A 27,279-nucleotide genomic window follows, 5' to 3' on the forward strand; every position below is an offset into this window, starting at 1 on the left:
GGGGGGGAGCTGGACTGTGAGGCATGCGGGGATTTTAGTTTTGTAACCAGGGATCGAACCCATGCCCCCTGCATTGGAAGGAAGAGTCTTAACCACGAGACCACCAAGGAAGTCCCTCCAGATGGACTAATTTTTTTCATTCTATTTATTTTTAATTGGAGGATAATTGCTTTACAATGCTGTGTTGGTCTCTGTCATACATCAACCTGAATCAGCCATAGGTATACACATGTCCCCTCCCTCTTGAACCTCCCTCCCACCTCCCACCCCTCTAGTTTGCACAGAGCACCAGTTTGAGTTCCCTGTGTCATACGGCAAATTCCCACTGGCTGTTTTACACGTGGTAGGGTATGTGTTTCAGGGCTTCTCTCTCAGTTCGTCCCCCCTCTTTTCCCCACTGAGGATTGACTTCTGACATCACCCCCCCTCACAGATGACCCAATCCATCCTCTGCCCAAAACTTTCCCATGTGTCCCCGTTGCCCACCTGCCTTATGCTTTTTTTTTTTTAAAAAAATTCTATTGACATATAGTTAATTTACAATGTTGTGTTAGTTTCTGGTATGCAGGAAAGTGAATAAGTTCCTGAGGTTTTTTTTTTTTTTCCTGGTTATCCCCAAATGTAAACCTCATGCTAACACTGTCTTAAGCTACCGTCTGAAAAAAAATCTCTTTTTGTTTCTTGGGTTGTACCTGACTCTTTCAGGCTTTTGGGTATTCTATTCTTTCCCCTTTGAATATAATAATAATTAAAACCAACATGTTAATGACTTGCCTTTATATTAGAAAAAAACTCCAAAGTCCTAAGCTTATCCTAAAGGTTTGGATGGACTGGTGGTTGACAGGGGTTAAGGCAAGGAAGAAATAGGGAGTATTTACTTGTTGGTCAGTTGCTAAGTCTTGTGTGACTCTTTTTGACCCCATGGACTGCAGCACAACAGGCTTCCCTGTCCTTCACTGTCTCCTGGATTTTGCTCAGATTCATGTCCATTGAGTTGATGATGCCATTCAACCATCTCACCCTCTGGCACCCCCCCTTCTCCTTGGGCCTTTGATCTTTCCTAGCATCAAAGGGTAATTACTTAATTGGTGATTTTTTTCTTTTCTAATTTTGCAGTGATGAAAACATTTTGCAACTAGGTAGAGGTGGTGGTTTCATAACAAAATGTACTAAATGGCACTGAGTTGTTCACCTTAAAATGGTAAATTTTATTTTACATGAATTTCACCTTAATAAAAAGGAAAAAAAAAAACCAAACAAACCCAACCTTACTCCCTGACATCCATCCCTGTCTGTGTGGGGTCACTTGTCCTAGGGAGATAAGTGACATAAGTCAGAAATACTTCCCTTTTCCTGTTGCTAGACTGTGGCACCTAGTTGGGTGCCCTCCTGCTAAACAGAAGCCTTTCTGTTGCTGACACAGTCTTCAAATGAAGTCCGGTCTGGCTCTCCCATGAATATGACTCTGGTACACATCTGGGGTTCCAGTTCCTACCAGAGTGAACCTCAGACCCTGACTTTGTTAGGGAACTTCCCCCCAGGAGCTGTGATGAAGATTGGCAAGATCTGGCCCCTCCCTCAACACTGCCAGCCCCCAGGTTGCCTGCCTTCCTGGAGACTCTGAGCTCAGAGTCCTCCCCCAGTGTGCCCTCTGTGCCACTTGGGCTAGAGGAAACATCTAGAAGGAAGTAAGGTTTGGAAGAAAAAAAATTAGTGCTTAATAAAAAAGTAATTCTTATAGAAAATAACATTAAAAAGAATATATAGATGTATATATCATCAAGTCACTTTGCTGTACAGCAGAAATTAACACACCAATGTACATCAACTATACTTCAATTTAAAAAAAAAGCAAAAAATAAAGGTTCTAATAAAAAAGTAATTCTTGTACTGCTGCTTTAAGGAATTTGGGGATTTTGTATGTCACAAGGGAATTCTGGGGGCTGTAAGAAGAGCTATGCATACCATGAAGTTCTGTTTTCTGTGGAATCATTAAATCATTAACATGGAATCATTAAAAGTTAATCAGAGCAATGATGTGATCATATATGTGCTTCATGTATGTGTGTGTTAGTTGCTCAGTTCTGTCTGACTCTTTGCGACCCCATGGACCCCACCAGGTTCTTCTGTCCATGGTATTTCTCAGGCAAGAAAACTAGAGTGGGTTGCCATTTCCTCCTCCAGGGGATCTTCCTGACCCAGGGATCGAACTCTGGTTTCCTGCCTTGAAGGTGGATCCTTTACCTTCTGAGCCACCAGGGAAGGCCACTGAAGCACCTAAGAGGGCTGCAAAATATTGTGGGATTAGTAGGAGAAATACTCCAATGAGGAAGACTTGTCAGGTATCTAGCCACACAGATAAGAAATACCAGATCTGGGCAATGACTTCGCAGACAAATCAATGTGATCACCAACATTTCTTTCCCATTCCCTCACCCCTGGGCTAAGTTCTCCCTGATTAAAGTACCTTTTCTCTAAGTTCAGTTGGAATCCATTCATAAATAAGACTTCACTCATGAATGCTTTCACCTTTATTTTTCTTGACATACTCAAGATACAGACATTTCATCCACCACAGGGTTAAATGATGAGTGTATGTCTTATGTAAACCAGAGGCTCAACCATGGCTAAACTAACATCTGGCTAAGCAACTAACATCACTGAGAAGGATCTTGGGAAGTTCACCATCACCTTGATGATCTAGGAATTTACTGGGGAATGAATGGCTCCAGGGGGATTCAGAAAATGAAGTCATGAGAAGAAGGTCTGTTATCTTTTGGGTCTCGATGATCACTCTCAATAGTCAGCTGTGGGTTGCTTTCCTTCATTTCTCTCAGCAGCTTCTGGATTTGAGCATCAGATTCATCTATCTTCAACCTAGGAGGTAGAATGTGGGAGAGAGAATGTTTTCTTATTGCTTTGAGGAACTTCATTCCAAATGCCCAGGTGCCTGGCAAAGCTCATGATTTAGGAATTTACAGAGCAAGGGCCATCTGCATTGGTTATTCTATGCTGCAAAGTAGAGTTCCAGATCGATTTGGTAGGGAAAAAAGATGCTACTGGGTTAACATTGGTAGTGATGGTGGTAGTAGTGTAGTCACTAAGTTATGTCTGACTCTACAGTCATGGACCACAGCCCACCAATCTCCTCCTCCTCCAATCTTCCATAGGATTTCCCAGGGGGAGAGTACTGGAGTGGGTTGCCATTTCCTTATCCAGGGCATCTTCCTGACCCAGGATCAAACCCAGGTCTCCCACACTGGCAGGCAGATTCTTTACCACTGAGCCACCAGGGAAGCCCTGGGTTAACACTGTAATGGTATAAAGGTACTACATAGCTTTGGGTGCTTGAATGATCTTGGGTGATTATCATATCATGCTTGGCACTAGAGATGGAGTTGATGAATACCTCTGTGATGTCCGTCCAAAACCTACCTATTCCATAACATTGACAACTTCTATTCGGTGAATCCAGGATGAGGCAGACACACTTGAATCAAGTCAGTGGGATTAGCTTTTTATGCTCCTTGGCTACGAGCTTCTAGATAACTGCTACCCCGTATGTGACCCGTGATAAGACCAGTCTCATTTCTTGGATTTGCCTTTTAGTAACCATATTCAGTCATGTGTATGTGGAAATGGGGAGTGGGGAAGCAGAGGGAATAATTAAATTAAACATAAAAACAGGAGACCAAGGATATTGGCTGCCGCGTTTCTGATTGGCATTATAGTCCCAATTTTGCTGGCATATTAATCAAAATATGTTTTGATGTTTGAGTTTCACAATATGTCCATGCAACAAACCTTCAGTTATAAGATGAATAAGTTTTGGGGGTCTCATGTACAGCTTGATGACTATAGTTAATAATACTGTATCGTATATCTGATAGCTAAGTGAGTAGATCTTATGTGTTCACACCACACACACAAAGGTAACCGTGTGAGGCAATGGATGTGTTAATTACATTGACTGTGATGCTCATTCCACAATATATACATACACAAAAATATTACACTGCATACCTTAAATATATACAATTGTGTTAATTATATCTCAGTAAAGCTGACAGACCACCCCTGTCCCCAAACTCCATGTACCCCGTTAACCTTAAGCTAGCTTGAGCAGAAACCTTGTCAGCAATCAATGTGTTGCTGCTGCTGCTGCTAAGTCACTTCAGTCGTGTCCGACTCTATGCGACCCCATAGACAGCAGCCCACCAGGCTCCCCCATCCCTGGGATTCTCCAGGCAAGAACACTGGAGTGGGTTGCCATTTCCTTCTCCAATGCGTGAAAGTGAAAAGTGAAACTGAAGTCGTTCAGTCGTGTCCGACTCTTAGCGACCCCAGGGACTGTAGCCCACCAGGCTCCTCCATCCATGGGATTTTGCAGGCAAGAGTACTGGACTGGGGTGCCATAGGCAAGCTAGCTTCAAAATATTTAAAACATGACCCTTCAAGGTCAGACATAGTTGGGTCTATTCATGATTGTCAGAGGTTGGTCATACTCTTTGGTAGAAAAACAAAAAAATATTAACCTTAAAAGCTTCTGCATATCAAAGGAAACTATTAGCAAGGTGAAAAGACAGCCTTCAGAATGGGAGAAAATAATAGCAAACGAAGCAACCGACAAACAACTAATCTCAAAAATATACAAGCAACTCCTACAGCTCAACTCCAGAAAAATAAACAACCCAATCAAAAAATGGGCCAAAGAACTAAAGAGACATTTCTCCAAAGAAGACATACAGATGGCTAACAAACACATCAAAAGATGCTCAACATCACTCATTATCAGAGAAATGCAAATCAAAACCACTATGAGGTACCATTTCACGCCAGTCAGAATGGCTGCGATCCAAAAGTCTACAAATAATAAATGCTGGAGAGGGTGTGGAGAAAAGGGAACCCTCTTACACTGTTGGTGGGAATGCAAACTAGTACAGCCACTATGGAGAACAGTGTGGAGATTCCTTCAAAAACTGGAAATAGAACTGCCTTATGATCCAGCAATCCCACTGCTGGGCATACACACTGAGGAAACCAGAAGGGAAAGAGACACGTGTACCCCAATGTTCATCGCAGCACTGTTTATAATAGCCAGGACATGGAAGCAACCTAGTTGTCCATCAGCAGATGAATGGATAAGAAAGCTGTGGTACATATACACAATGGAGTATTACTCAGCCATTAAAAAGAATACATTTGAATCAGTTCTAATGAGGTGGATGAAACTGGAGCCTATTATACAGAGTGAAGTAAGCCAGAAGGAAAAACATAAATACAGTATACTAACGCATATATATGGAATTTAGAAAGATGGTAACAATAACCCAGTGTATGAGACAGCAAAAGAGACACTGATGTATAGAACAGTCTTATGGACTCTGTGGGAGAGGGAGAGGGTGGGAAGATTTGGGAGAATGACATTGAAACATGTAAAATATCATGTAAGAAATGAGTCGCCAGTCCAGGTTCGATGCACGATACTGGATGCTTGGGGCTAGTGCACTGGGACGACCCAGAGGGATGGTATGGGGAGGGAGGAGGGAGGAGGGTTTAGGATGGGGAACGCATGTATACCTGTGGCGGATTCATTTTTATATTTGGCAAAACTAATACAATTATGTAAAGTTTAAAAATAAAATTTAAAAAAAAAAAGAAAAAAAATTAAAAATGATTAAATCAATCAACTGCATACCTAAAAAAAAAAAAAAAAAAAATAGTCCCATAGATGATCTGTGTGTGGTTGAAAGTGTTGAAGGAATCAGAAATGGGGTGTGAAGAACAGATCAGAAGATACAAATGTGTTACTCTAAGAACAAGGATGGTGCTAGGGAAGACGCTCGAGAGTCCCTTGGACAGCAAGGAGATCAAACAGTCAATACTAAAAGAAATCAACACTTGAGTATTCATTGTAAAGACTGATGCTGAAGCCAAAGATGCAATCTTTTGGCCACCTGATACGAAGAGTCAACTCACCGGAAAAGACCCTGATAGTGGGAAAGACTGAAGGCAAAGGAGAAGGGGGTAGCAGAGGATGAGATGGTTAGATAGCATCACTAACTCCATGGACGTGAATTTGAGCAAACTCTGGAGATGATGGAGGACAGAGGAGCCTGGTGTACTGCAGTCCATGGGGTTGCAGAGTTGGACATGACTTAGTGAATGAACAACAACAAAAGCCATTAATTGTCTAGGTTGCATTTGAGGATTTAAAAAAGCTCTCACACTCTTGGGAAGAGTTTTATGGTTCTTTGTTACCACAATAGCAAATCAACAGTAGAGCAAGAACAATATAACAATGAACAAGTAGAAGACAACCAGTTGGTGATAGCTTCTACGATCACAGATTACTTTGATTAGACAGCAAACTCACTCCAAAGAACATGCTTCTAAGTCTGGCATTGACCCATTGGACCTCTGTAACTAATACAGTCCACAAACAAACTTTCCAAAAACACCATAGAAGAGCTGTGATTCCATTTCCCTAATGAGACAATCGCTGGCCGCCGTAACTCCCCCTCAGGTAGACAAACCCTAAGTCCAGCCTCTTGGTTTCCAGGTTGAGTTTTTGTCTCCTTCGACTCATCTTCTCTGTCAAAACAATGGAAGGAACCTATGGGAAAATTATCTCATAACCAGACATCAATAAATAAATGAAAGTTGAATGTGAGGATTAAATGCCTACAACAAATTCCTGTAGTTTGTGTTCCCCCAAAACCTAGGATTGAGGAGCAAACACTCAGGGGAGTAGGAGGATCATACCTGAGCGTCTGGAGGGGACAACTTTGAAGTTTCAAGGCATCACACAGCATATTTACTCCACTGGACCCCAAGGAATTTTGGCCCAGGTCCAGCGTGATCAGGTTCTGATTGCTTCTAAGGGCAGATGAGAGTTCTGCACAAGAGAAGGGAGTGATGGCACATCCCCACAACCTGTAGGTGAAACACACACATTCACTGATTTACTCAACCAGTGCTCGTTGATACCACCCCATATGCTAGGCACACACTTGGGTGGTAGTGGTCTTTGTGGTCAGGGTTGATTTGGGGTCTTCTGTGGTTCACTATGAATTTGGGGATTAAATTTTGTGTGTGGGTATGAAAAATCACATCCTGGTCAAATTTTTCATTTTTATTTATTCATTAAAGATTTGCCTATTTTTGGCTGACTGGGTTTTCGCTGATGCGTGTGGGCCTTCTCCAGTTGCAATGTGTGGGGGCTACTCTCTAGTTACGGTGTTCAGGCTTCTCACTGCAGTGGTTTCTCTTGTTGGGAAGCATGGGCTCTAGGGTATGCAAACGTCAGCAGTTGCAGCTCACAGGCTCCAGAGCACAGGCTTTAGGAATTGTGGCACATGGGCTTAGTCGTCCTGTGGCATGTGGGATCTTTCTGGACCAGGGATCGAACCCGTGTCCCCTGTATTGGCAGGTGGATTCTTTACCACTGAGCCACCAGGAAAGCCCCATCCTGGTGGAATTTTTTAAATGCTCAATGAAAATTTCGGGGGAGGTCTGCTATATTGATAGTACCTTTTAGATACAGACTAAAGTTCAAAAAAAAAAAAAATCAATAACCTCAGACATGCAGATGACACCACCCTTATGGCAGAAAGTGAAGAGGAACTCAAAAGGCTCTTGATGAAAGTGAAAGTGGAGAGTGAAAAAGTTGGCTTAAAGCTCAACATTCAGAAAACTAAGATCATGGCATCTGGTCCCATCACTTCATGGGAAATAGATGGGGAAACAGTGGAAACAGTGTCAGACTTTATTTTTTTGGGCTCCAAAATCACTGCGGATGGTGACTGCAGCCATGAAATTAAAAGATGCTTACTCCTTGGAAGGAAAGTTATGACCAACCTAGATAGCATATTCAAAAGCAGAGACATTACTTTGCCAACAAAGGTCTGTCTAGTCAAGCCTATGGTTTTTCCTGTGGTCATGTATGGATGTGAGAGTTGGACTGTGAAAAAGGCTGAGCGCTGAAGAACTGATGCTTTTGAACTGTGGTGTTGGAGAAGACTCTTGAGAGTCCCCTGGACTGCAAGGAGATCCAACCAGTCCATTCTGAAGGAGATCAGCCCTGGGATTTCTTTGGCAGGAATGATGCTAAAGCTGAAACTCCAGTAGTTTGGCCACCTCATACCAAGAGTTGACTCATTGGAAAAGACTCTGATGCTGGGAGGGATTGGGGGCAGGAGGAGAAGGGGATGACAGAGGATGAGATGGCTGGATGGCATCACTGACTCAATGGACGTGAGCCTGGGTGAACTCCGGGAGTTGGTGGTGGACAGGGAGGCCTGGCGTGCTGCGATTCATGGGGTCGCAAAGAGTCGGACACGACTGAGCGACTGAACTGAACTGAACTGAAAGTTCACAAAACCGTAACTCACCATAGACATCTTAGTTTACACAGTGGTTTCTTCAAAGCCTCGCACAGAAACTTCAATCCAATAATTCCTATGTGATTCAGTCCCAGATCCAAGTGTGTGAGGCTTGAATTTTGCTGGAGGAGTGTCGAGAGATGAATGCAGCCATCGCTGGTTATGTTGCAACACCATAGCCTAGAAATCAGATCACATGAAGAAAAAATTTTTCTTTTCTCCCACTGATGAGACACACCAAAACCATGACCATCTATCTCAAGCCATGGCTTTTTAGATGAGTCTGAAGACATTGGAGACAGTAACTAGAAACTGCCCTACTTGAATCCAGTATGCATGTATATACATACAACACACACACACACACACAGCTAGCACAGACTTACACCAGGGTTTGCAGTTGACATTCAGGGTAAGTCAGGCCCTCACACAGCAGTTTCACCCCACGATCTCCAAGAGCATTCTTGGCCAAACACAGGTGGGTCAGCCTCTGGTTGACAATCAAAGCCGAAGACAGATCTTTGCAGTAGGCTTCTGTAAGCTGACAGTTTTCCAACCTGCAAAGGCACCACACAGATAGCAAGATGGTGAAAACATTTCCAGGACCCAACTTTTCTTGGCTGTCTTCAATGACTAGAGTCCTCGGTCACACCCCTTTTTGTTAATTCTCTGCCCTCTGTCAATGGTGTGCTAGTGATCGCGGTCATAAAGGGACAGGAATGAGAGAAGGATGAGATACATAAGCCATTTGTCTGGGGCCAAAAATGGGAGCCAGGCATCTGTATCAGTGGGGTGCTCATCCTGGTCACCCAGCAATTCCAGGTGCTACCTCTTCTCTTCTCTGTGTGACCCTACATCTACCACAAAGACGCTCAGTGGAAAGAGGGGAGAGACTTACGACAACCTCTGTAGGAAGCACGTTGGATATCTCAGGGTCATGTAGAGCAACTTGGCTCCCTCATCCAGGAACTCATTTGCTGTGAGGTTCAAGCATGTGAGGGACTGATTGGTTTTGAGGCAGCAGGAGAGATCAGCCCATTGCTGAGTGGTGGCAGAACAAGACACCAACCTGCAGGAGAAATGGCAACAAGTCATTCACGAGGACCAAACACTGGATACATGACTGTCTACAGTTTTGTCTCTCACTCTGTTATGTTAGGGCTTCCCAGGTGGCTCTAGTGGTAAAGAACCCACCTGCCAGTGCAGGAGACTAAGAGATGTGGGTTTGATCCCTGGGTTGGGAAGATCCCCTGGAGGTGGGCATGGCAACCCACTCCAGTATTCTTACCTGGAGAATCCCATGGACAGAATAGCCTGGTGGGATACGGTCCATGGGGTCATAAAGAGTTGGACCCAGCTGAAATGATCTAGCATGCCATTATGTTAACCCTGGATTAAATTATCTGGAGCAGAGGTTGTCCAAGTGTGATTCCTAGACCAGTTGCATCAGCACCACCTGGTAACTGTGTAGAAATGCAAATCGTCTAGAGACTCTAGATGCAGAGGCCAGTGATCTATGTTTTAAGGTATCCTGCAGTCACCTGGAAGATGTCTTTTAACAAATTCCTGGGCCATATACCCAGAATTTGATTCTGAAGATCTGGGTGAGACCCAAGAATTTGGATCTTTTTATCAAGTTCCCCAGGGATGGTGCTGCTGCTGGTGGTCTGGAGATGATACATCAAGAACTACTTATTTAGAAATCCAGCCAACCAAGCATATTGTGCAATTGTATTCTATCTGGAGATACGTATTCTATTCCTGGAGGTACACATTCACACATTCTTCATCATGAGCAAATAAGACTTTATTGGAACACGATATATAGTATCATGATAAAGAATACGCATTTCCAGGAGTAGAATACAGGTAACATGTTTTTCTTTCTTTGGGGGGGGGTGGGTCACGCTGCCTGGCATGTGGGATCTTTGTTCCCTGACTAGGGATTGAACCTGCACCCCCTGCAAGGGAAGCATGGAGTCTTAAACACTGGACCTCCAGGGGAGTCCCCTCCAACTCATTTTCTATTCTGGGGCATGTGCTTTAAGTGGTGGTGGTTGTTGTTTAGTCATTAAGTCATTCTATCCAGTCAGAATAAGGGATTCCTGCCTCCCTCCGATTTGCACAGCATTGCCGTGTAGGTTTGTGCTAGCTCTATTCACAGGCTGAGGGTTTTCCGTGATGGTGAGGCTGATATACCTGAGATACTGCAGATTACATTTGGGGTTCCTCAAGACCTCACACAATGGGGGAAGCATGTCATTCTGGTCGTTTCCTTGAAGGGTCAGATGTGTTAAAGTCTTGTGACCACCAAAAGCCATGCAAAAGTTCCGATAAGTGTCAGCTGGGGAAATGTTTTTGAGGCTAGGGAAAAGAACAGGTGTTAGCTTGAGTTTGTATACCTACACTGCATACACATAGAATAAAGAGCTGCCATGGGCTTAAGTGTTAGAATTAATTTTTTTCATATTTTTACCTTTATTGACATACTGTTCACAGATAAAACTGTGTATATTTAAAGCATATGACTCCATGTTTTGATATACAAGTACCTTGTGAAGTCACCCCTACTATCAAGCCACCACTGCACATAGATCCCCTTCCTTCTTTTCTTCTGTGGTGAGGACACTTATGATGAACTGTCTTAGCAAATTTCAAGTATTCAGAGCAGTAATGTTAGCAGTCATCACATTGGTGTCCATCAGGTCACCAGAACTTACCATCTTGCATAGCTGAAACTTTGTGCTGTTTAATGAACAGCTCACTACAATTAGAAGCTCGAGTTTCATTTTTTTTAAAGCAGGAAAGAATTTTAATTATTCAATTCTTCTCACAGAAGAAAAAGATCTGAACTGTTAGTAGCTGTCATGTCATAGATGGATAGATGGATAGACAGACAGATAGATGATAGATCTTATGAAAGTAGAAGCTCCAATTTCTTTGGTTGTTTCAAACTTTTTCCAAAGTGAAGTCAGTCATAAGCAGTCATTTTAGACAAAAGCTGTTCTCCTATGGCTTTTTGAGAAAGATAAGGCAGTATCTCTTTTTCTTGAAGTGTTACCAATGGATGCATTTCAACAATGCTATGTTCTTGATGACAAAATTATAATGGAGGAATCACAGTTCAGGTATTCAAAATTGGACTCAGGTGGCTACTGGGAATCTGGTCTCAGACACCTCTCTGCATCACTGAGAACTTGAACTTTCTTAAAAAGCCCAAGGACACCACCCTCCAACCCCACCCTTATGGTCTCTCCAATCTCCCCTTGTAACTATGTAAGCATTTCAAACCCCAAGCAATCCTTGCTCAAGGAGCACTCTTACTTCTTGCCAGTTCCAATTATAATTCTTGATAAACAACTCAGGTAACTGACTGTAACACTGCATTTTCTGCTTTATAAACCTCCTCAATTTTGTAGTCATGGGGAACACAGTTTAAACATTTCCTGAATCCGTGTCTCTTGGGCTGTGGTCCTAAATGACCCCAAATCAGCACCTTTTAATCTCAATCAAGTCTCCATTTCTGAAATGTTGGTTAACAGCCTGCTGAATACTTTGACTCCAAGGAATGCTCTTGGGCTTAGAATCAGAACTGCAGAGCCAATAAAACCCAAAGTGGGAAGAGCTCTTATTTCTCTGTGTCAAGAAAGAAAAATACCAAAAGAGGACTAGCTACACAAACGAACCTCAGGTCCAGGAAAACTTTAACTAAAATGCTATCCTAGGGGGACAAAATGTGAGAAGCTTGGATATGCCCTGAAGTTTTAATGCAGGGGCTAGCTGCTACTTACACCACTTTCTGGAGACTAGACGCAGCAGAGGCTATTTTTTCGCAAAGAATTCTCACTGAAGAGGTACTGAGGAAGCTCTGACTGATGTCCAGAAACAGCAGACTCCTGCTTGAGTCAAACACAGAACAAAGATCCATCCAGAGAGGGAGCATGTGTTGCTCATTCTGGGACCTATGGGAAAGAGATGAAGGAGGGACTTAACAAATACTGCTGGAGAGAAAAGTGGCATTTGTCTGTCTTCGTGAATGTGTTTCAGGTTACTCTATGCATTATTGTTGTTTAGTTGCTCGGTTGTCTTCTACTCTTTGTGATTCTATGGACTGTAGCCTGCCTGGCTCCTCTGTCCATGGGATCTCCCAGGCAAGAATACTGGAGGGGGTTGGCATCCCCTTCTCCAGGGGATCTTCCTGACTCAGGGATCGAACCTGCATCTCCTAAACTGGCAGGTGGATTCTTTACTACTGAGCCACCTGGGAGGCCCTAATAAGAAATTATAACTGTAAAAGTTGGGTGATTTAATTATTTAGCACAAGTATCAGACAACCCAATACCTAAGACATATTACTGGAGAAAGAACTTGAACTTCTCACATGTCAACCTAATAGAGCCTTAAAATAAGTCAAAATTCTAACCATATCATTGATCAAAGATTGAGAGCAATATACATCATTGATAAACACTTAAGAGTAGGTGTACACATCAATGGAGGTTATTTGGATATTTGATGGTAAATCCATATACGTAATATTCAAGCTAATTTATAACCATATTTGCTGACCTAAGATGATGTCCATAAAATCTTGAGAAAATACAATCTTTAAGTGGTTGCATATTCATATACAAAGATTTCTCAAAGAATGGTTATTTTGTTCTGGTGACTGGTTTTTAGTGGAAGGATTTTAGCAGAGGAAAGATATAGGAGACCTGGGTTCAATCCCTGGGTCAGGAAGATCCCATGGAGTAGGAAATGGCAACCCACTTCAGTATTCTTGCCTGGGAAATCCCATGGACAGAGGAGCCTGGTGGGCTATAGTCCATGGGATCGCAAAAGAGTCAGACACAACTCAGTGACTAAACAAAGATTTAGATAAATTAGTATGCAAGCCTGTCAAAACATCTGAGTGAAAGAAGGGGAAAAATTAGAATATGAATATAAATGGATCCATAAGGTAGAGAAATGCTGATGTCAAGTTACCATGGTCCTAACACTTTCTGGAAGTAAATCAAGCTTATGACTTCACCAAGTGGTGAAGGAAAGTGGGAGAATGTTAAGGGAATATATAAAACAGACACCTCCACCAGGGGGCTAATGAGGGCATTTTATTCTAGTTCAACATATATACATGAAGATTTCAGACACAGATTTCAGATAACAACGTAGGAGGGAGGAAGAGGTGAGTTGATAAGATGAATATCAGTATGTTGACAGGTATTACACACCACCGTGAGGTAGAGATTTTAGATTGTGACCACAGGACTTTATAAGCCAATAGACTTGAGCTCTAATCCCAGCCAAATACTCTTTTCTGAAGCCAATATCTTCATCTTAACATGGAAGGTGACCTGTTTCTAGTAGGTGCCAAGTTAGAGGTATTTGGAAGCTGCACATGATCTCAGTTGATGTTATTTGTGCCTAAATTGAAAATAACAAAGATTCATAACTGGCCATCTCATTATCTAAGTCTGTCAGGTGAAGTTCCTGGGAGGACAGTCTCCGTGATCATGGGTGAGGTGTGGTGTTCAGAAACTTGGATTCAACTCCTAACTCCATCTTTAATGCTTTTCTTGAAGTCATGCCCCAAATGGGACCACCATGTTATACATCTCCCCAAATCTACACAGCCAACCTGCAGACTGAAACAGGTGGAAACATTTTAAAAAAATGGTTTGGCTAAAGGAAAATGGAGGTGGGTCTTCAAAGAAGTTCTGGTTCCAAAGCTCCCATTTCTAATGCCATCATACTTCCTGCCTTGAATGTTAGGTTGGCAGGACACAAGGCCACAAGAGGCCACTCACTGACCTTAAGCAAGAGGGAGCAAGACACACTGGCTTTTTCTTAATGAACCATGGAATAAGCAAAAGATAGGAGAACTAGCCGGGTGAAAAATGAGTTCTGACCTTTCAACCTGAGTGCCTGATTCCAGTGCGGTATCATTATCCAGGAATATCCCCTCTTCTACTTGAAGTGAAAGTTTCTGCAAGTTTCCACAGTGCTTGAGGCAGAATGATGAGTGCACGACATCCGTTTCATTTTTCAAATGCAGGGACATCTCCTTAACATGGGCCATGGCATCTTTCACGAGCTGCTCCTCCTGAGACTCGTACAGACAGCTCAGAACCTCCTTCGTGTCCATTACGGAAAAGGATTTCTTCCCATGGGGCATCAATGTGTATTTCAGTAGCTCCCGCTTGATCTCCGTTGACACCAGGCAGCCGAAAGTCGTCTCCAGCTCCATGGCCCTTCTTTCGTTGCAGAGGCCAAACAGGAAGTACCCGACGTGAGTCAGGCTGGGGTTCTTCAGCCTTTCCTCCTTGGACAGCAGTTTCCCCACATTCCCAACGTGCCACTGGCGGCGGCCCAGCCCTTCCTCCTCTTGCTCTTCCAGCTCCAAGACATAGAACATGGCGGCCAGAAGCTGCTGGACGCTGAGATGGATGAAAGAGTAGCAGGCCTCACCGTCTTCACTCTTCTGGAGAATATTCCCGTCCAGGAAAGGACAGAGGGCAGACGGGTCCACCCCAAGTCGCCTGAGGTCTTCCCCATCGAACACAGAGCTCCGCATCCACACGCCCTCAGCAGCCAAGAGGCACAGGGGCTTGAGCGGAGCCTGGAGGCCCCGCCTGGGGCCGCCGCCATGCGGCGGGGTGAAGCGGCTGCAGAGGAAGCGCAGGAACAGGGCCGTGGTGGTCCTGCAGGTGGCGGCGGGGTCCTCCCCCCTCTCCATCTGCTGTCTCAGGCAGGTGCAGACCATCCAGCACACGGAGGGCGCCGAGCCCAGCTGGAACAGAGCCGCGTTGTTCTTCATCAAGTCGAAAGCTCGCAGGGCCTGACTCTCCTCTTCAAAGTGTTTCAGGAAATACGCCTTCCGGTCCTCCTCCAAGAAGCCCTCCATCTCTATGAAGAGCGGCTGTTCTGTTAAGAGCCGCAGCTCCCTCAGGGCTCCCGGTCGGGTGGTGATGAGTAAGGTGGCCTTGGGTAGCATCTTTCTCTTCAGTAAACTCCCCAGGAGGACGGGCACCGGCTTCTGCTTCTTCCAGTCGCCACATATGTCGTGGATGAGCGCCTCCGAGGGGACCTTCAGCTCATCAAAACCATCGAGGATGAGCAGGACTTTCTGTGCCTGGGCCAGGATTGCTGGTATGTCGTCCTGCACATGTGGCCAGTTGGCAGACATCAGCTCTGCAAAGGTGCACGTCCCCATGTGGTTGAGCTCCTTGCAGCTGAGGTAGAAGGCGAAGTTGAAGGTCTCTGCCAGGTTGTCCTGTGTCCAGTCCAGCATCAATTTCTTTGCCAGCGTGGTTTTCCCAACGCCAGCAGGACCGTGCAGCACCACAGTGTGTGGAAATGGCCCGGCCGGCATTTTAGGATTACAGAATGGGATCAGGGTCTCATATCTTTGGGTGACAATACAAACATCTTCACTGAGTCTGGGCCAGAAGTTCTTCCAGTGTTGACAGAACTTCTTTTTCAATATATTTCTGTATTTATCTTGTTTACCTTCAGTGATAAGAGTCAGGGGATAGAAAGATATAGTTGGTTATTCATTAGGGAGATGATGCTTTGTTTTAAGTAGGAAAGGGAAAAAGAAATGAGGTTTATAAAGAACCACCCAACACCAAACTCACTCCAGGTAGAGAGGACAGACCTGGCTTTTCTCCTTCCAAATCTTCTTTCGTTTCTTGTAGGTTTGTGACATCTTCTTCCTGTATTTGGGCCAGCTCTGCAAAATACAAATTAAAGTGAGCTTGACACAAAACCGGTGTACTTCTTCTTCTTCTTTTTCTTTCTTTTTTTTTTTTTACCAGAAATATGGTGTTAAAGTAGACTCCAAGGAGTCCAGAATCTAAGTTTTTTGTCCACAGTGTGTGCTGGGATGTGTAAAGTTGGGTTTATAGTGATGAAGATAGCAAGTGAGTCCCTAAACCAAGTTGCATGCCTCTACTCTGTGGAACCATAACAAGAAATGCTGCCTCTATCACAACTCAATGTGGTTTATTGAAATTATTTGTCTATCTTTTCCAAAGGATTAGAAGAAGTGCCCATAAAACAGGTAATGGATCTTCCCCATAATAGTCTCAAGTCATTTTAGGAGCTCAGTATTAAAGTACAGGCAACTTGTAAGTATGCACCCAAGATAAATGGGCATATGTCTATGCAAAGACTTGCACCCTCTATACTAAGAGTGTGCATGGCAGCGTTATTCAAGACAGTCAATAAATAGATATGATTCAAACTTCCCTTCCCTGATAAATGAGCAACCTAAACATTTTATATCCACTCAATAGAATATTACTCAGCAACAAAAAGGAATGGATCAGTGACACATGTAACAACATGGATGAACCTCAAAAGCATTTTTTTTTTTGAAAGTTGCTCAGTTGTGTTTAACTCTTTGTGACCCCCATGGACTATACAGTCCATGGAATTCTCCAGGCCAGAATACTGGAGTGGGTTGCCATGCCCTTGTCCCGGGGATCTTCCCAACCTAGGGATTGAACCCAGGTCTCCCGCATTGCAGGCAGATTATTTACCAACTGAGCCACAAGAGAAGCCCAAGAATACTGGAGTGGGTAGCCTATCCCTTCTTCAGCAGATCTTTCCAACCTAGGAATTGAACTGGGGTCTCCTGTGTTGCAGGTGGATTCTTTACCAACTGAGCTATCAGGGAAGCCCCCCAAACCTCAAAAATGTTATTGTAAGTAAAAAAAAAACAAACAGACACAAAAGACCACACATATTCAGAAATGGAGAATATAGAGAGACAAAAAAATTAATGGCTGCCTGGACTTGGGGGATAGAGACCAGGGAACAGTTACATATGGACAAGAAGGATCTTTCTGGAGGTGATGGAAAGATTGTAAAATTGAATAGTGGTGATTTTTGTACAACTCAGTAAATTGACTAAAAGTTATTAACAGGTACATTTAAAATGAATGAAATTTATGATACATAAATTATACTTCAACAGAGCTGTTGAAGCAGACTTGAGAGTGAGACTAATGTTAAACTGGCCTCCACATTGGTTGAGGCAAATCAGCTACTTACAATAGGTCTCAATTTTCTAATCTGTGAGTTGATACTATCAAAGTTGTCTGAACAATTGGCAAAATCTTAAGAAAATTCTATACGACATACTCCTGATTTTCCATGAACTGAATTCTGGCTTTCCCAAATGTTTATTTCCCTCTTTATTCTTACATAATAGGAATAAGACAGGGAGGAAGGCATTCTCCATAAGACAACTGGGGACAATGAATCAGTTCAGTCCAGTCACTCAGTCGTGTCCGACTCTTTGCAACCCCATGGACTGCAGCATGCCAGGCTTCCCTGTCCGTCACCAACTCCCAGAGCCTATTCAAACTCATGTCCATTGAGTCGGTGATGGGATCCAGCCATCTCATTCTGTCGTCCTCTTCTCCTGCCTTCAATCTGCCTTCCAGCATCAGGGTCTTTTCAAATGAGTCAGTTCTTCACACCAGGTGGCCAAAGGATGGAAGTTTCAGCTTCAGGATCAGTCCTTCCAATGAATATTCAGGACTGATTTCCTTTAGGATGGACTGGTTGGATCTCCTTGCAGTCCAAGGGGCTCTCAAGAATCTTCTCCAACACCACAGCTCAAAAGCATCAATTCTTTGGTGCTCAGCCTTCTTTATAGTCCAACTCATACATGACTACTGGAAGAACCATATCTTTGAATAGATGGGCTTTTGTTGGCAAAGTAATGTCTCCGCTTTTTAATATGCTGTCTAGGTTGACTATGAACATGTCTAGGGGACTATGAATATTGGTGAAATAAAGTTAGAGAGAGATGAGGTTCCCCCAAAGAGTGAGAGAGGACAGCCAGGAAGGGTCTACTTCATTTAGTTTACTCCAATATTGGATGTCCTAAGATCAACCTGGCTCTTCGTCTTCCTCTTCTCCTACATGCTGCTGGGTTTGTTCCTGGGTTTTCATATTTTGTTATCCCTGAAGAAAAGGGAGGGTGTTACGGTCTTGCCACTATGCCAGTATTGAAGCTTCTGTTTATAAGAGAGTGGAATTTCAAGAAGTTTCAAGTTCAACAATTGGGTCTCAATGTCTAAGCCCAGATTACATGAAAAGGGTATTATTGAGGTTCTGGAGATAAAATTAAAGTGTCAGGCCATGATCTCAGTGCCATTCTGACAACTGAATTCCTGTGCAGCTAAGAAATGGGCACATACAGACAATGGCTCTTTCCGAGGGGCATCAAAAAGTCTTCAAGACAAATTCCCTAGTTTCTTACAAGGTATGTAAAGTTACATAGTCATAGGATGCAACCTTGGAACAGGGAGAAGTCATACAGGAGAAGAAATACTTCAAGTGCAACATGGATAATGAAGAGGTGAGGGAGTTCCCTGGTGGTCCAGTGGTTGGGATTCTGAGCTTTAGTGCTGAGGACCTGAATTCAATCCCTGGTCAGGATGCTAGGACCTCAAAGGCAAAACAAAAGAAGAGGTTAATGTGTGGAACTTGTGAAAAGGTATCCAGGAGGCAACAGGATATGAGTATCTGAAGTTCAGGGAAATGCTGAAGATGTCACCTGGAGAGTCCTTGGCATATAAATAGCCAGTAAGACTCCATGTGAGCCTTCCAGGATAAGTATACATAGTGAAAAATGGCCAACCAACCATTCATTTTGAAAATTAAACAGGAGAGCAGGGGATCTGGGGAAAAAATGTTTGTATACAGGTGATGTCATGTTGCCAAGAGTTAAGTTTTCTTTAAGGATTTTTTTTTTTGATGTGGACCACTTTTATGAAGTCTTTAATAATTTATTACAATATTGCTTCTGTGTTTTTTTTTTTTTTTTTGCCATTAAGGTACATGGGGATCAAACCTGCATCTCCTGCCTTAAGGTGAAGTCTTAACCACTTAACCATCAGGGAAGTCCCCAAGAGAAAGATTTTTAGACAAGGAACTCTCTGATGCTAGTTTAGTTAGAACATTAAATTAAATATCAACTTTGAGGCTGGTACTATTCCTTAAAGCATTGCCACATGTCAACTCCAACAGATCATTAGCTTATGTTTGAATTTAGATCATAACTGTAGGACATTTAACATATTTATGTATCAGTAGAAGCAGTTAGATTTTTGGTAGGGGAATTATGTATGAATGGCTGTCTTCACTTTTCAAACCAGCCCCCAGTCTACAATTTTCTTGAACCCAAGTTATTTTTAAAGATACTGGGGATGTCAAGAGAAGATAATGTTGAAAATCACAAATTCAAAAATCATTTTTGGCCGGGATTAGCAAACATTTTTTTTAAAATCCTCTCTGCAAAGGAGCAGATAATGAAGATTTTCTGTTTTATGCCCAATATAGTTTGTTGCAATTACTCATCTCTGCCCTTGTGGGGCAGAAGCAGTCATAGGTAATATAATATATAAGCAAATGACTATGCTGTGTACAAATAAGTTTATTTATATTAACATGTAGTTAAATTTGAATTTCACATGATTTTCATAGACCATAAAATATTTCTTTTTTTAAAAATATAATTTATTGGCTGTATTGGATCTTGGGGTTTCCCTTATAGCTCAGTTAGTAAAGAATCCACCTGCACTGCAGGAGACCCAGGTTCGATTCCTGGGTCAGAAAGATCCCCTGGAGAAGGGATTGGCTACCCACTCCAGTATTCTAGCCTGGAGAGTTCCATGGACTGTATAGTCCATGGGGTCCCAAAGAGTTGGACATGACTGAGTGACTTTCAACTGGGTCTTAGTTGTGACATGTGGGATCTAGTTCCCAGCCCAGGGATTGAACCCTAGACCCCTGCATTGAGATCATGGAATCTTAGCTACTCAAAAACCAAGCAAGTCCCTGTAAAATATTCTTTTGATCTTCCCAGCCACTTAAAAATGCAAATACCATTCTTAGCTTGTGAAGAAGTGAAGTAAAGTCGCTCAGTTGTGTTCGACTCCTTGTGACCCCATGGACTATAGCCTACAAGGCTCCTCTGTTCACAGAATTTTCCAGGCAAGAGTACTGGAGTGGGTTGCCATTTCCTTCTCCAGGGGATCTTCCCGACCCAGGGATTGAAGGATCTACAAAAGCTGATGCTTTGGAAGCCATGGTTTGCCAACCCTGGCTTTAGGAGACTAAAGTAAAATTCAGCCTATTCAGATTCCAAGAGGAAGTTCACTCTCTCTCATGTTTGCATGCATTTACTGATTTCTGGCATAAACATTGCCTCATTGTACCTTTCAGTGTCTTACTGTTGCCCACCTGGATGACAGGAGAGGTGAGGTCTTCTATTTCTTTGCATTCCTACTGCTCAGCATGATGTATTTTCTAATTAAAACAATCCTGAATTCTAAAATCTCACTTTTAGATAAAGTGAGATTGTGAATGAGGTGACTTACCTAACGACGGAGGCTTATTTTCCTGAAGTGACTTCAAAGCTGTTTCTGAAAAAAAAAAAAAAAAGGAAGAAATTAACATTTTTCAGAGCCCAGACCCTGGTAGTTGTACAGCCCTCTGAGTTTACTCAAGTGATTTTAAAATTTGCACCCTCCAGATGGCTTTAGGCACTAAAACCATCACCTGTCCATTGAAGAGGTAACAGTAGGCTAAAAACTGAAGCTGGGACCTCCCTGGTGGTTCAGTGGTTAAGAGTCCATGTTTCTAATGCAGGGGGTGAGGGTTTGATTCCTGGCAGGGGAACTAAGATCCTACATGCTATGTGGTGTGGCCAAAAAATAAAGATAAAATAAAATTTACAAAAAGCTAAAAACTGAATTTAAATTGGCAACTAAAGAAAATGCACTTTCTCCCCCACAAATTCATCAAAAGATCATCTGAATGCTGAGCAACTTCCAGAAAGCAACTTCTGAATGCTGACAGAGGACACCAGGTACCCAGAAAGGCAGCCCATTCTCTTTGAAAGGAGGTAGGACAAAATAGAAAAGTCAAAAAGAGACAAAAGAGTTAGGGATGGAGACTCGTCCTGGGGAGGGAGTTGTGAAGGAGGAGAAGTTTATAAACAGCAGGAAACCCTCTCATCAGCGGGTCTGTGGGGAGTTTTGGAGTCTCCAACCTAATCAGAGGACAACATAACCAGAAGAAGAAGAAGAAAAAAAAAACCCCACAGAATCTGTGCCTAACTGCAACTCCCAGTGGAGAAGTAGCCCAGACACTCTTGTCTGCCACCAGCGAGCAGGGGCTGGACAGGGAGATGTGGGCTGCATGCTTAGGGTAAGGACCAGGCCTGAATGCCCTGAGGACAATCTGAGGGAGCTGATGCTTTTCAACTGTGGTAATGGAGAAGACTCTTGAGAGTCCCTTGGACTTCAAGGAGATCCAACAAGTCCTTCCTAGAGGAAATCAGTCCTGGGTGTTCATTGGAAGGACTGATGCTGAAGGTGAACTCCAGTACTTTGGCCACCTGATATGAAGAACTGACTCATTGGAAAAGACCCTGATGCTGGGAAAGAATGAAGGGAGGAGGAGAAGGGGACGACAGAGGATGAGATGACTGGATGGCATCACTGACTCAATGGACATGAGTTTGAGTCAACTCTGGGAGTTGGTGATGGACAGGGAGGCCTGGCATGCTGCAGTCCATGGGGTCGCAAAGAGTCGGACATGACTGAGCGACTGAACTGAACTGAATTGACTGAACCTCTACTCTAGATTTTTAATCTTTGCTTTTTGGTATTTGCTGTCAATTTTGTACCTTTAAGAATCTAATCTTCAATATCCATTTTCACTTAGGGGTGTGATTACTAGCTTGATTGCTCTCTCCTCTTTTGACTCTCCCTTTTCTCCCTCAGGTCACATCTATCTCCTCTCTCCCCCTTCTCTACTTAACTCTGAATCTCTCTGGGTGTTCCAGGCTGCAAAGAGCACATAGGGAATTGATTACTGGCTAGACTGCTCTCTCCCCTTTTGACTCCCCCTCTTCTTCTCCTGGTCACCTCTATCTCCCTCCTCCCTCTTCTTTTCTCCATGTAACTCTGTGAACCTCTCTGGGTCTCCCTCACTGTGGAGAATTTTTTCACCATTAACCTAGATGTTTTATCATCTGTGCTGTATGGATGGAGAAGTCTAGAGGCTACTGTAAGAATAAGACTGAAAACCAGAGGCTTAAATCCAAAATTTGAGAACACCATATAACTCCTGATTCCAGGGAACGTTAATAGACAAGAGCTCATTCAAAAGCCTCCATACCTACACTGAAACAAAGCTCCACCCAAGAGCCAACAAGTTCCAGAGCAAGACATACCAGACTAATTCTCAAGCAATGCAGGAACACAGCGCTGAGCATTTAAATACATGCTGCCTAAAGCCATGCTAAGCCCATAGACACCCCAAAACTCACTACTGAACACTTCATTGCACTCCAGAGAGAAGAGATCCAGCTCCAACCACCAGAACACAGATGCAAGCTCCTCTAACCAGGAAACCTTGACAAGCCACTAGTCCAACCCCACCGACAGGGAGCAAGCTCCACAATAAAGAGGAACCACAAACTTCCAGCCTAAAGAGAGGCCATCCCAAACACAGCAATCTAAACAAAATGAAAAGGCAGAAAAATATTCAGCAGGTAAAGGAACATGATAAATGCCCACCAAACCAAACCAAAGAGGAGGAGATAGGTAGTCTACCTGAAAAAGAATTCAGAATAATGATAGTAAAGATGATCCAAAATCTTGAAAACAAAATGGAGTTACAGATAAATAGATTAGAGACAAGGATTGAGAAGATGCAAGAAATGTTTACAAGGACCTAGAAGAAATAAAAAAGAGTCAATCAATAATGAATACTGCAAGAACTGAGATCAAAAACACTCTGGAGGGAACCAACAGTAGAATAACTGAGGCAGAAGATAGGATAAGTGAGGTGGAAGAGAGAATTGTGGAAATAAGTGAAGCAGAGAGGAAAAAATGAAAAAGAATTAAAAGAAATGAGGACAACCTCGGAGACCTCCTGGACGATGTTAAATGCCTCAACATTTGAATCATAGGAGTCCCAGAAGAAGAAGACAAAAAGAAAGGTCATGAGAAAATACTCGAGGAGATAATAGTTGATAACTTCCATAAAATGGGGAAGGAAATAGCCACCAAAGTCCAAGAAACCCAGAGAGTCCTAAACAGGGTAAACCCAAGGTGAAACACCACAAGACACATATTAATCAAATTAACAGAGATTAAACACTAAGAGCAAATATTAAAAGCAGCAAGGGAAAAGCAACAAATAACACATAAGGGGATCCCCATAAGGATAACAGCTTATCTTTCAATAGAAACTCTTCAGGCCAGAAGAAAATGGCAGGACATACTTAAAGTGATGAAAGAGAAAAACCTACAGCCCAGATTACTATACCCAGCAAGGATCTCATTCAAATATGAAGGAGAAATCAACAGCTTTACAGACAAGCAAAAGCTGAGAGAATTCAGCACCACCAAAACAGGTCTTCAACAAATGCTAAAGGATCTTCTCTAGACAGGAAACACAGAAAAGGTGTACAAACTTGAATTCAAAAGAACAAAGTAAATGGAAATGGGATCATAATTATCAATAATTAACTTACATGTAAATGGGGGTTGAATGCTCCAACCAAAAGACAAAGACTGGCTGAATGGATACAAAAACAAGACCCCTATATATGCTGTCTACAAGGGACCCACCTCAAACCAAGGGACACATAAAGACATAAAGTGAAGGGCTGGAAAAAGATATTTCATGCAAATGGAGACCAAAAGAAAGCAGGAGTAGCAATACTAATATCAGATAAAATAGACTTTGCAATAAAGGCTGTGAAAACAAAGAAGGACACTACATATTGATCAAAGGATGAATCCAAGAAGATATAAAAATTATAAATACATATGCACCCAACATAGAGGCACCACAATACGTAAGGCAAATGTTGACAAGTGTGAAGGTGGAAATTAAAAGTAACACAATAAAAGTGGTAGCCTTTAATACCCCACTCACACCTATGGATAGATCTACCAAACAGAAAATTAGCAAGGAAAAGCAAACTTTAAATGATACAATGGACCAGTTAGACCTAATTGATATCTATAGGACATTTCACCCCAAAACAATGAATTTCACTTTTTCTCAAGTGCACACGGAACACTCTCCAGGATAGATCACATCCTGGGCCATAAATCTAGCCTTGGTAAATTTTAAAAAACTGAAATCATTTCAAGCATCTTTTCTGATCACAGTGTGGTAGGATTAGATGTAACTACAGGAAAAAAACTATTAAAAATGCAAACATATGAAGGCTAAACAACACACTGCTGAATAACCAACAAATCACAGAAGAAATAAAAAATGAAATAAAAATATGCATAGAAACAAATGAAAATGAAAACACAACAACCCCAAACCTATGGGTTTCAGTAAAAGCAGTGCTAAGGGGATGGTTCATAGCAATACAAGTTTACCTCAAGAAACAAGAGAAAAATCAAATAAATAACCTAACTTTACATCCACAGCAACTAGAAAAAGAAGAAATGAAGAGTCCCAGGGTTAGTAGAAGGAAATAAATCATAAAAATCAGAGCAGAAATAAATGAAAAAGAAACAAAGGAGACTATAGCAAAACCCAACAAAACTAAAAGCTGGTTCTTTGAGAATATAAATAAAATAGACAAACCATTAGCCAGACTCATCAAGGAAAAAAAGGAGAAGAATCAAATCAACAAAGTTAGAAATGAATAAATCACAACAGACAACACAGAAATACAAAGGATCATAAGAGACTACTATCAATAACTATATGACAATAAAATGGACAACTTGGAAGAAATGGACTAATTCTTAGAAAAGTATAACTTTCCAAAACTGAACCAGGAAGAAATAGAAAATCTTAACAGACCCATCACAAGCACAGAAATTGAAACTGTAATAAAAAATCTTTCAACAAACAAAAGCCCAGGACCAGATGGCTTCACAGCTGAATTCTACAAAAAATTTAGAGAAGAGCTAACACCTTTCCTACTTAAACTCTTCCAGAAAATTGTAGAGGAAGGTAAACTACCAAACTCATTCTATGAGGCCACCATCACCCTAATACCAAAACCAGACAAAAATGCCACCAAAAAAGAAAACTACAGGCCATTATTACTGATGAGCATAGATGCAAAAATCCTCAACAAAATCCTAGCAAACAGAATCCAAGAAGATATTAAAAAGATCATACATTATGACCAAGTGGGCTTTATCCCAGGGATGCAAGGATTCTTCAATATTTGCAAATCAATCAATGTGATACACCACATTAACAAATTGAAAGATAAAAACGTATGACTATCTCAATAGCTTCAGAGAAAACCTTTGACAAAGTTCAGCATCCATTTATGACAAAAACCCTCCAGAAAGCAGGCACAGAAAGAACATACCTCAACATAATAAAAGCCATATATGATAAACCTACAGCAAACATTATCCTCAATGGTGAAAATTGAAAGCATTTCCCCTAAAAGTCAGGAATAAGACAAGGGTCCTCACTCTCACCACCTCTATTCAACATAGTTTTGGAAATTTTAGCCCCAGCAATCAGAGGAGAAAAAGAAATAAAAGGAATCCAGATTGGAAAAGAAGAAGTAAAACTCTCACTGTTTGCAGACATGATCCTCTACACAGAAAACCCTAAAGACACCAGCAGAAAATTACTAGAGGTAATCAATGAATATAGTAAAGTTGCAGGATATAAAATTAACACACAGAAATCCCTTGCATTCCTATACACTAACAATGAGAAAACAGAAGAAAAATTAAGGAAACAATTCCATTCACCTTTGAGATGAAAAGAATAACATACTTAGGAACAAATCTACCTAAAAAACTAAAGACCTATATATAGAAAAGTATAAAACATTGATGAAAGAAATCAATGACACAAATAGATGGAGAAATATACTATGTTCATGGATTGGAAGAATCAGTATAGTGAAAATAAGTATACTACCCAAAGCAACCTATAGATTCAATGCAATCCCTGTCAAGCTACCAATGGTATTTTTCAGAGAACTAGAACAAATATTTTCACAATTTGTATGGAAACACTGCTGCTGCTAAGTCACTTCAGTCGTGTCCGACTCTGTGCGACCCCATAGACGGCAGCCCACCAAGCTTCCCCATTCCTGGGATTCTCCAGGCAAGAACAGAGTGGGTTGCCATTTCCTTCTCCAATGCATGAAAGTGAAAAGTGAAAGTGAAGTCGCTTAGTTGTGTCCAACTTTTAGCGACCTCATGGACTGCAGCCTACCAGGCTCCTCCATCCATGGGATTTTCCAGGCAAGAGTACTGGAGTGGAGTGCCATCACCTTCTCCAGTATGGAAATACAAAAAACCTCAAATAGCCAAAGCAATCTTGAGAAAGAAGAATGGAACTGGAGGAATCAACCTGCCTGACTTCAGACTATACTACAAAGCTACAGTCATTAAGACAGTATGGTCCTGGCACAAAGACAGAAATATACATCAATGGAACAAAATAGAAAGCGCAGAGATAAATCCACATACCTATGCACACCTTATCTTTGACAAAGGAGGCAAGAATATACAATGGAGAAAAGACAATCTCTTTAACAAGTGGTGCTGGGAAAACTGGTCAACCGCCTGTAAAAGAATGAAACTAGAACACTTTTTAACACCATACACAAAAATAAACTCAAAATTGATTAAAGATCTAAATGTAAGACAAGAAACTATAAAGCTCCTAGAGGAAAACATAGGCAAAACACTCTCTGACATAAATCACAGCAGGATCCTCTATGACCCACCTCCCAGAGTAATGGAAATAAAAGCAAAGATAAACAAATGGGACCTAAATAAACCTAAAAGCTTTTGCACAACGAAGGAAACCATAAGCAAGATGAAAAAACAGCATTCAGAATGGG

At 42.1% G+C, this 27,279-nt stretch overlaps 1 protein-coding gene and 1 long non-coding RNA gene across 6 annotated transcripts in view; both read right to left on the reverse strand.

The window, feature by feature from the left end:
• Positions 1-1,906: 1,906 nt before the first annotated feature.
• The window catches only part of NLRP2 (NLR family pyrin domain containing 2), a 31,589-nt gene continuing 6,216 nt past the window's right edge, over positions 1,907-27,279 (reverse strand). Inside the window, exons 3-13 of one of the 5 annotated variants that reach the window (XM_086354543.1) lie at positions 20,783-20,827; positions 16,042-16,116; positions 14,294-15,893; positions 12,176-12,346; positions 10,584-10,748; positions 9,283-9,453; positions 8,771-8,941; positions 8,394-8,564; positions 6,766-6,936; positions 2,692-2,877; positions 1,907-2,286 (exon numbers count right to left, since the gene is read on the reverse strand). In XM_086354543.1, coding sequence (XP_086210669.1) covers positions 2,739-2,877; positions 6,766-6,936; positions 8,394-8,564; positions 8,771-8,941; positions 9,283-9,453; positions 10,584-10,748; positions 12,176-12,346; positions 14,294-15,893; positions 16,042-16,116; positions 20,783-20,827 — 2,879 coding nt within the window. In that variant the 3' untranslated portion in view covers positions 1,907-2,286; positions 2,692-2,738. Of the gene's footprint in view, positions 2,287-2,513; positions 2,878-6,239; positions 6,595-6,765; positions 6,937-8,393; positions 8,565-8,770; positions 8,942-9,282; positions 9,454-10,583; positions 10,749-12,175; positions 12,347-14,293; positions 15,894-16,041; positions 16,117-20,782; positions 20,828-27,279 lie in introns of those variants that run through there. The other 4 variants (XM_086354542.1, XM_086354545.1, XM_086354546.1 and 1 more) reach the window with 4 other exon arrangements.
• Positions 17,561-18,823, reverse strand: LOC147354653 (uncharacterized). Its single transcript, XR_015146525.1, has 2 exons — positions 18,696-18,823; positions 17,561-18,362 (listed from the first exon to the last, which is right to left on the reverse strand). It is a non-coding gene; the product is annotated as an uncharacterized LOC147354653 (long non-coding RNA).

This window comes from Bos grunniens, chromosome 18 (assembly GCF_055505025.1).
Source record: "Bos grunniens cultivar Pamir isolate PY7600 chromosome 18, Bosgru_T2T1.0, whole genome shotgun sequence".
Taxonomy (NCBI): Eukaryota; Metazoa; Chordata; class Mammalia; order Artiodactyla; family Bovidae; genus Bos; species Bos grunniens.